Source organism: Opisthorchis viverrini (genome assembly GCF_000715545.1).
Source record: "Opisthorchis viverrini unplaced genomic scaffold opera_v5_353, whole genome shotgun sequence".
NCBI lineage: Eukaryota > Metazoa > Platyhelminthes > Trematoda > Opisthorchiida > Opisthorchiidae > Opisthorchis > Opisthorchis viverrini.
In genome coordinates this window covers 292,513-303,225 of record NW_008752011.1, presented here as the reverse complement: position 1 = coordinate 303,225, position 10,713 = coordinate 292,513, and the positions used below count along the sequence as shown (strand labels likewise).

Below are 10,713 nucleotides of genomic sequence, written 5' to 3'. Positions count from 1 at the left end.
TGCAAAGTGCATACCAAAGGACGGGATGACTTTGGTCAGTTCATCCAAGAATACTTGCGCCTTTTCCTCCTCTTCGAACATGAGAACGATATCGTCTGCATATTCCAGATCGACAGGGTTTTTGTCATAGGCTACTGGAACACCAGAGTTTTGGAGTCCCTCCAGCATTCGTCCCATTATTTCATCGATCACGAAGTTAAAAGGGAATGGAGAAAGTGGGCATCCTTGACAGACACCGCTTTGTGTACGGAAGCTTTTGGAGAGATCACCCTACACCCTCACACATCCGAGTCTGAGAATACAAAGAACGTATTATGTTTACAAACTTCCGGGGCATTCCTTGGTGGGCAAGCGTCTCAAGAAGGACAGACCGATCAGCGGAGTCAAATGCGCCTCAGAAATTCAGGAATACTAGCATTGTGGGTCGCTTACACGTATGGCGTTGTTCTAGCACCTGACGAAGTGTGGAGATTTGGTCAACGCAACCCCTACCAGGCTGAAATCCGGCTTGCTGCTCTCGAGTCAGCATCTCGCGAGCCACCGTAAGGCGACGAAGCACAATTGACGTCAACAGTCTCGTTACGTCCGGGGTCAAGCTGATCCCTCTGTGGTTACCACACTCACTACGCGCCCCTTTTTTGAAAACGGGTACTATCAACGATGCTCCTCAGTTGTCTGGGACAGACTCCGTTTCCCAAATGCAAGCAAACAGATCGGACAAGCGCTGACTGAGGACTTCACCCCCGTCTTTAAACTGTGCGGGTGGGGCAGTGTTAGGCAGTTGGGTCTGTAGTCGCAATAACTCCCACAATTGCAGATTTTCTCCCTAGACCGTCCGTTTTTGAGAGAGTCTTCTATTTCTACCGTAGTGGTCTGGCTACCCAATAAGTTACTTTACCAGGAGTGTGTGGCAAATAAATAAAAATAATAACGCCAGATTGAATATACACTATTAAAGTTGTCAAATGGAACAGACTCACTATGATTGTTTTTCTTTAAAATAGTTCTTCGTTGGCCCAGGTCAGCGAATAAACAATAATCCAATTATGGTGGTCCAGAAGTCTTCTTCTGAACAGTTCCCGCATATAATAGATTCCGAAGATGGTCTGAAATGTTTTGATACCAGAGTTAGCACATGAGGCTCGCGAAATGACCGCTGTAGGCGTGAGCGAAATCAGAAGAGAGTCGAAACACGTGACCACGTTTATACTGCGTGAAACTGTACAGGTGCGCGTTTTTGTATTTTTTCGTCTTCAAACAAAAAAAAACAAATATGTAATTGACGAAATACGTTGTGTTATAATGGAAGCAAAATAAAGGCACAGAACACCACACTACTGATTGACTGTATATATGAGCTAGAAGTGTTGCACTGTTAGAGGACAAATCCTTGAGTATACGGAAATGTGGTCCGTCCGCATAGAATGCCTTTGTTCTGCTCCCATGGAAATAAAGTACGTCCCAGGTGAATACCCGTCTATTATGGGAACATGTGCACCCCGGATTCAAAGTACGATGTACTGCAGCAAGGCCTCGCACAGACTCTTTGGTCCTCATTTGGTTAGCTTCAGTTGTCCCCTTTTGTGTCCATCACCGCCAGAAAGTTGTTCTTTGTTTTTCTCCTGTGATTGACGCACTATTATCGGCTCGTCTTTCGCCCTCAGTGCAGGTCTTACCCCGTCTGCTTACTTCTCATGAGCCATCGTTTGTTTGCAAGCTCTTCTTACCTTGTTGTGACTTTCCCGGCATTCCCTCTCTTCTGAGAGTTCCGCTGTTCTCTTATGCCATATCCAACCGGAATTAAGAAGTACAGCCTTTTTTAGTCCTTTTCGGTGCGCACATTTGGGTAAGTTCTACCCGTTGTTTGGTTCAGTTATTTATAACTCGTCGACAGAAATGGTTTGCAAAGACAGTCACGTTTTCATTCCTAGTTGAGCGGATTCACAAGGGATCCGATACAAATGTTCAGCCTAGTCAACTGCTTCGACCCTGTTGGTGGATGAGGGTTAAACAGACAGATGTTTATTTGTAACCATACAGTCATTTGGTCAGTTAGTTTCGTTTACCTGACGAGCCACAATTTGGGACAAAACGCGTGGTGGACTGCATTCTTTAGAATTGATCCCAGTCACCTCTACAAGTGGTTTAGTGTTTGTCGGGGGGGGGTGTACTGCAATGATTCTGTACCAGGAGGACCAACTACGAGGCACAGCAGCCTCACTTGCACCCTGCTAGCGGATGAGCTCTAATAAGAGCGAAGTTAAACCCCAGTGCCTCCTCGTTTGGTGTGAACTCACCAGCATAATTCACCAGAACACAATAAGGACGGAGTGAAGTGAACGAGAATTTTACAAATCCACCAACCACTACCAACTGATCATACGATAATCTTTGTCAGACACGACTTTGATGATTTTTCATCTGAACTAATAAAACTGCTTGTTGCCTCAAAGTGTGACTAATTGCATCTAATTGGTTGGACAATTACTTTTCAGGGGAGGAACACTCAATGTAACTATGATCGATACCGATCAGAACAAGATACGAAATACTGAAGAACCTAGTCTGATATTAATGAATCGTGGACATTTGATGAGTGCTTTGAAATGTTGAATATCAATACACTTTTCGAATGTGAAACAAACTCAACAGTCACATTAAAAATAAAACGCATTCTGATAGGATTATGGCAGCTTGCAGAGTTTCGTGAGGTCTTATTCCACTGAATAAAGTATGTGTACGAGAGATAAAAAACTGTGGATGTAGCGATTGGCCACCGTCAGACCGAGATCAATACTAAATGTATGTGAAAGGCGGACAAAGGATGTTTCAGGTCAAACGAGTTAGGGTCAAAGGTGGGAACAGGGGTAAAGTGGGGGTAGACTGGTGATAGAGAATGGGCGAGTGGGTCGCTCATCTTCTCGTCTTTATCCTACCAGGGTAGAGTAAATGATAACACCATGTGTCCCTACACACACGTCTGGTTTCAAATTCTGATCGCCACAGCCTCGGTTCAGCGCAGAATTGGTTACCCGGGGGTAGCCCGATTTGCCCAAGAAATTTCCTGTCCACAATATGCATTGTAATGGACGATCTGGCAGCTTTTTTCCACTGTTTTAGACATAGTTAGCAATGCATGCCTACGCGCACTGACGATGTATTACAATCAGTTTGCGCAGTTTTGTTGCAAAACAGCTGACAGTTTTTCGAAACTATTTGAGGTTTCGGAACATAACTTATTGATTTTCGGCCGGTTATTTCTAATCCCTACAGGCGGATAACGAAATGTAACCTTGAGTTGAAATCGACCGACTGTCTGGTCGCGTGATTGCGACGTTTTGTTCCAACTAGACGTGTGTTCCAGACAGACCATAACGGGGCTAGACAGCACTGGTTTGTACCATAACTGGGACACCGTTTGTTACGATATTGATAGTTCCAGTCCATATGGACAAACAGACCATTGGGCTAATAGGAATATGAAAATCTTCAATCGGTCATCATCATTTTCGTGAGCAGTTTTACTAGCATGGAAATCAATACTTCACTGGTGTATAGCAGTAGATGATCCACTTCCAGTACTCGTCTTGGGAAGGTAAGCAAACAGTGAAGCCGCTGGGACCCAACTTTGAGAGCACCTAGTCAGACAATCCGAGTTTGGGGCTTGCATCCAGAAGGGCAAAATTTACTCCTCCCAGTATGTGGGGGTACCTGATTCGTTTATTTATTTAGCTACACCGTTGAAATGTAATGAATCCACTAATGAACACGTGACATTAGACAAGCTGTCAAGCCTTTCTCAAGAGAAATACTTAAGTAGTTTGTACGCATCTTCTCATTGAACGGTTGTGTGGATCTATCGAGCCTGAATTCCGTTTCGAAGCATACCTGCGTGTTCCGGAAACAGATTTGTTTGTACAACATTACTTTGTACGAATGAAAGAGCACAAGTTCCTTACAGGTGATGTTCCAACTACGGGCACATGCATTAAGGGCCAGCACATCTACACAAAATAAGACTCAACAACGTAAAGTCAAGTTCTCTAATATTATCAGGAAAGCGTTATCCAGGAGCCAAAGGCTGGTAAAATATTGAACGGTGGCCCTCCTACGCAGAAAAGGCTCGCACGGCTAAGACCGTGTGATGAAACCGCCGCTTTCAGTGTACCACCCTGCCACGTGGGCATACTCGGATTTTTGGATTCAGTTTTAACTACTCCTTTTTTGCTGTATTTCCCCCGGTGATCCTTGGATGTATACTTTGTCGGAGGGATACGCGCGTACAGAAATCCTGGCGGTTTTTCTTCATTTCATGACCGTTGGATTACTTTTTCGACCCGCCTTCATTTCACGACCGTTGGATTACTTTATTCGACCCGCTGGTTTTCATCATGAAATGTCAGTTCAGTTTATCTGGAAAGGCGATAAGAGAGCCTACAAATGTACAAAACAAAACAATTTTCAAAATTGTTGATAGCGTGATGAAATCTGAAAATTTTCAGTTGAGTTTTCCTCATGTAAGTGGAGTTAATCTGTGTCAAAATACCAAAAGGCACTGTACAATTGCTTCATCCTTGTTTGGTATCATTAGCAACATGCCGCTCACGAGTCTTTAGCGGGATTTGAATTCACAACCACCGGGCTGGTAGCTCAAGGCTAAACATTTCAGTCACGCTCGCAATATGATTAAGTCGCACTTTGACAGGATACAGTATTATTCGTCCTTCAGTTAGGGGATCTACATCATGTGACCATATGTCGACTTGCTCCTCAAACGACCATTTATCAGCCGGAAGTTTCACGCGACTAGTGAATTCATCTTCCCTATGAATTACTTAAAATTGTTGGTAATATGAGGATATGGATTCTGTCGTTGAAGGAATGGGGGCGCTTAATCATACTGTACACTGTTGATGATACCCTAAAACGATAAAACGCACTCAACTGCACCGGGATCCTTCGCTTTTAGGTACAAAATGATTTCGCTTACAGGAAGAAAACCCAACTGGACATGTACAGAAAGGTTTTAATCCCCCTAGTTCTCTGATGATTCTTTTTGTAGCCATTGGTACTTCCACTCTGTTCGCGTAGATACTCTTTACAGAAGGAAACGGATGTACATCTTACGTGCCAAAATCAGTCAGCTTTACAGTTGGGGCTACTAATGTGCTGTGAGTAGTGAGCGGATTCAGAACCCAAATGTAAGCGTCCAGAAGGAAAATCACGTGATTGCTGAGAAGCATCAGAATAACATACTACTCATTGGATTGCTAAAAGCCCTCCGTCTCCGCTGGGTTACTGTTTTATCTTGCCTGAACACCAAACTGAATAAAATTTTATTTGGGAAGCGAGAATGCGAATCCCTGACTAATCACTCGTTTATGACTCGTTTATGGCGTAACTTCTCTGTGTGTTACGCAACGGCTGCACCCGTACATTGTTGGGCAATTTTTCGTGATATGGGAATGTGTTTTCTTCCACTTTGTCATCTTGCTATCAGCCATACGTATCTCATATATCCTGAATATAGTTTGGACTTTGAATGAGGGTAGACCTGCGACTAGTATATCTGGTCAAATGTCAAGCCTCAGTTGTGCATTTGTTGTCTGTGAGTACTCCCTTATTGGAAGTCACACAGAGGTTGTCTCATATCGTTACCAGTGAGGGAAATCGCCATGAGCTTTGAGTATCTTGTAGCGCTTTCTTTCTGCAAACCAGCTTCTTTTTAATTTGGTTTTAAGAAGCGCAATAAAGAAACCAACAATACTATTGTCTTTCGCAAACGGAACTTTGACTGCTCCCGTAATCTTGTGTTATGTCCTTTGACAGTCTCAAGACCATTCCTCAGACAATCATATAGTTTTCAAGGACATCAATTCTCACTGGAATTCCTTTTGCATCTTCATCCAGCCCAACGAAAGCTGTATATTTTATGCCTAGAGTTACCCAAATGATATGCGTACGGTCCGAGCACTTCTGCTCACTTAGACGCACCTGTGTCAGCTTTTTGATCGCATGTTTGAGAACGGCTTTGAATGGTTCTGAAGTGGTCACCAAGAACATGCTCAACCGTAAGCGCCACATTCCCAAATTTCACCCTAAACTGAATCCTGGTTCCTTAACTTTTTACTGACTTCAGCTTCTTTTGGTGTGTCTCCTTCTTCTGTGTGTGTGTGTCTGTGTGAAATATCCCAGGATTTCCTTAGGGTTCCAATGATAGACCTGTTTTCAGTAGAAGTGGTTCCAGGTGCCACGTAGCCTAGTTAGATGTATTTTTTCCTGTTTTTAGTTATACTATATTCGTCTTAGTTGTGACAAGGTTTGATAAAGCTGTCATCTTGAACTTAGAACCCAGTTGCTTGATAACTAAACATAGGTTTGGAGTCATTCGTTCAACGCAATTTTGTGGTATGTTTTCTTACACCAACATTTGAGTTTTAACCCGTCTCTCTTCACACTGGGATAATTGATTTAACTCTGTTATTCCTCTGCATCTAGGTTGCCCTCCATCCGCCGAGGCACTGCTGTATGCCACATTACAACTTCAGAAGAAGATCAAGTCTATGCGAACCCAGCAGTTTTGGTATCGCAAGTGATTTAGCACAAATTTAACTCTTGTCAATCTACTGGTTTATTATCATCATAGATGACGTCCGTTTTTTGTTATCAACATGCATTTGTTCTGTATGGATTACGTTCTCCATTGGTTAGCTGACGAGTCATTTTGGTTTAGAGGGGAAACACGGCGTATTTAAGTAGGCTGAGTTTAGCTCAGTATAGTATTTTTATAGTAAACCACAAATAAATAAATAGTGGCACCATTTGGGGGCCTAGTTGCAAAGACACCCAAAGGAAGTACGAGGGCTGAGATAGTATCAGGTGTCTGATTCTAGACGAGAGCGGTCGAGATGCTCGAGTTTTCCGGTCAGTAAATTCTCGCCTTAGCCACCGAGCTAACTTGAGCCCATACCACATGTTAGTTCTTGCTTCTCGGATGTCATGTGTTTTGAGCTCGAGGCATAATTTAGCCATAGAAGAACGAATGTGAGGGACTGGTTGTCATAACCCATCGGCGATGAAAGTCATCAGATTATGGTGGTTGAAGAGTTTGGCGGACAGTCATGCAGCTACCTGAAGTAATTTGGTGAGGATGATTCTTATACGTGGAACATCCTATCAGGTGTCGCTGATCTGTAGTTACAGGCATCTATGGGTACGATCTTTCTATTGGGTTGCTTGAGTAAAGTCATCGCACAAAGAGTGTAACAAACAGTCATTTATCGTAACCACACTAATTCACCTCGAACTTGAGTGATTTTATCTGCACGCAACGGTTCAAGCCGTAGCGACGGAAAAGTGGATGCATGATTCATTCGACGGAGTGGATTGTGACATCTTCAACTCCTGATGGTTTTGTGTAGAGGTTTGGTAGTTTTCATCCTGTAATTTCCGTCCCGTAAGTGGAACCAGTCTCTACTGAAAAGTCAAGAAGCCCTGTACAGGAGTTTCATCCTCATTGGGGCTATCAGCAGGACGCATTTCACGAAACTTCAGTGAGTTTCAAACTCGCGACTTTCAGGACAGTGGTTGAACAGTTGACCATTCGGCTACGAGAAGCTGGATAGTAGTATTAAATCACATAGTCAAAATGTGACCACGTGATGTGGTTTCAGTTACTGGCTCCGTCCTGTCTCAGTACTCGTTAATCACACTGTCAGTCAGCCGGAAAGTCACTGGTTCGAAACTTTTTGGAGTTTCATGAGACGGTTCCAAATATGGACGAAATAGCTGTAGAGTGCTTCTATTTGTTTTTCAGCACAGAATGCTTTCATTGACTGGACAAAACCTCAATTGAAAGTTTTCGATTGCAACAGTCTAACTGAGCTAATCAGAGGTAGTGCAGGACACTGAAAGCACTAAGCGGCGGATTGCATAACCGAATATGAAGGTTTCCGAACTTGATATCACTGTCGGTGACCGGCTGATAGAACCACGAAAGCGAGGGATACTTCGATTCACTATGAGTAGTACTTTCATGTACGGGTACTTGTACTAAACACATAACTCAGTTTGCTTCTCGTTCAAGTCGGTCTTGCCGTTGATCATATTCTTTCCACCGCTGTATGCCACTGCTCTGCGGGACCAATTTTCTCACCGATGGTGGAATCACCAACGCCTCGATGAGACCCTAGCAACATTCTTTCCGAATTCGGAACGACACAGGGCACTTCCTCGTCGTGTTGAAACGACGGCTCGTGATACCTCCGTGTTTCATGGGTCAACTCCTATGTGGTACTAGGCAATGAGACTTTGCCGGTGCAAGGCAAGCTTTTGTCGACGAAATGTTTGTCTGTGGTATCTGTAGTTGTCTGTATAAAGTGTCCAGTCATGAACAATGGATCATTGTCGCGGTTGACCATAGGCAAATAGAAACTCTCCCACCCTTTGATTGGCTGTGGTTGTGAACTTATTAGGTCACAAGTAAATCTGAGCGCGTTTGAGATTACCCGATACCGACCTATTTCACCAACAGCTTCGACTCAGACCTGTTACGTAGTGTTTGTATCCTCCGCGAACGCGCTTATGGTCGTACCAGAAAGCCAGAGACAGTCTAACACCGACTCTGAGAAAAATGAGCTTGTAGAGTGAAGTTTGGGACAAAACGGGAGTGTTAATGAAGGTACTCGAAAATTAACCTTACTATATTGTGAGTCTTAAGGATCAACTAGAGTTACCGGTTTCAGCCGCCCATAATACGGGCGGAAGTCAAGCCTTATCCACCATGAATTCCATATACTTTAGTTTTGATGGATGGAGCATCCTTCGAGTTCTGAAGCAACATTTTCCAATTAAACTTTCTTCTTACAAGTGATTAAGCCAGTGGCTACGATATTCAGATGACTCTACACATGCGACGGCACTATGTTGGCCGGGACGTAGTCATTTCACTATCTTCAAGACTTTATCAACAGCTGTTCAAAAACTACTGCGAGACTCATGGGAACCTCGTAGTTCCGGTGTTCAATGCTTCGAATACACTATTAAGCATTAACTCAATCTCCATCGCAGAGACTGGACCTAATCGTGGTGCGCCGGTTTGCCTACCCCAACAACCCATTCAGAGATATTGGAGGATATCTGTGCAACATACACAGAGTCCATTCTGCGAGGGTGGTCACTGGATACAGCTCTCAAGAAAACAGTCTCCTGGCCTTTCAGGTTGGAGGTTGGAATAAGTGTGACAATTCTTTTCTTGCAATTGGGTCTACTCGAGTAGTCTCAGGCCAATCACCGCTGCTTTACGGTCAGGCTATTGAACCAAGCGCTTTAGTTGATGACCTTAATCGTCCTCCTGAATATATCTGGGCGTCCTGACAGCAGCCGAGCCCACATACAACCACAAACTTTCGTGCCACACCGGTCGTCGCTTAGTGACATCAGTCATGCCGCCTTATTTGGTGCATACATCAAGGCACATAAGCGAAAACACGTGACTGCTGACGCCTTCCATCTTTCTTCACCGTTATTTCTCAACTCCCGTTCTGCTCCACTTGAGAGTCTTTTATGAAAGTTGAAAACCAATTTGTACTCCTGGTGTATTGGAGCCAGTGAGAATAGTGGTGAACCTCCTTATGGAAACGTGACCAAACCACGTATACAATTCTGCGGTTTTCTCCCCCCGGCCTAAGTTTCGCTGCTATAGGTTCGCTTGCCTGTGACGACGGAGAAAAGCCGTCTGGGAATTGGAACTGAGCACTGATAACGTGGCTAAAGCCAGTGCTGCCCTTTGAGCACACAAGCGAGAATGGTTGAAAAAAATTGGTGCAATAAATGGATTGAGAATGCATAGAGCATGTTGAACCGGAAAATGCGCTCTCCATCTTCAGTTGACAGGCTTTGTACGCGGCGTCACCAAGTTCATCATGAGGCTTTCTGAGCGCTTCAAACTCATCAATGTGGAGTTGGTTGGGGTTATAATTCACTTTTTGCAGTCCACTTTGTTGTCAGTAGGGTGTCTCCAACTATGGATGGTTTGGTTTCGGAGGGGGGGCGAAGAAAGACTGTATTCGTTTTCCGCATGATACCTTAATATGGAATCCCGTAAGCAACTCCGATGGGGCTGTCCTGAATGGTTTCAGACAGTCAGATACCCTCATCCTAGCCAGAATTAGTTTCTGATCCGTCGAGGGATCCAGTAGGTGCTAGAGACCTCACGTTTAGCCACGCCACCGAGCCAACTGGTTAGTATTCTATTTTGTTCTTCTAAAGGTCCTGTGTAACTGACAAAAAAGGCTGGCTTTCTTCTTCAGTTGCTGATTTCATCGCGTCCGCTGTATCATGTCCCGCTGCTTTTGGAAAATTGTTTCTCCTTGGTGCTTAGGTTGTCTTCCCTGTTGCTGTTTTCTCGACCATTATGTCAGACCAAAGAGCTTGGCTCCACTCCTACCTGGAACCATTGTTTTACTATGATTTCTGTGTAAGGGGAAGGAGACTTGTTTATGCAATATTTAAATTGGAGGCCATCACTGGTAGAATGCACAATGATAACGCAGCCTAGTCAGTAAAAACCACTCAATCAAGAATGAATAAAGGGCAACGACTGGATTGGATTGAGCCCGGATTGAATGCTACCGTGGCAGGGAAAACGCTTGGCTCAGAAGTAGGACGAAGTTCTGAACCTGACAGGCGATCTATTGGAATTTGTTGTACGAA

At 44.0% G+C, this 10,713-nt stretch overlaps 2 protein-coding genes across 2 annotated transcripts in view; one reads left to right on the top strand and one right to left on the bottom strand.

Annotated features, from left to right (window-relative positions):
• The window catches only part of T265_10305 (hypothetical protein), a gene marked incomplete at both ends in the record, with an annotated part of 13,264 nt that extends 6,588 nt beyond the window's left edge, over positions 1-6,676 (top strand). The window contains one exon of the mRNA XM_009176636.1: positions 6,499-6,676. Coding sequence (XP_009174900.1) covers positions 6,499-6,596 — 98 coding nt within the window. The remainder of the gene's footprint in view (positions 1-6,498) is intronic.
• Positions 1,129-10,713, bottom strand: part of T265_10306 (hypothetical protein) — a gene marked incomplete at both ends in the record, with an annotated part of 55,973 nt that continues 46,388 nt past the window's right edge. Inside the window, one exon of the mRNA XM_009176635.1 lies at positions 1,129-1,251. Coding sequence (XP_009174899.1) covers positions 1,129-1,251 — 123 coding nt within the window. The remainder of the gene's footprint in view (positions 1,252-10,713) is intronic.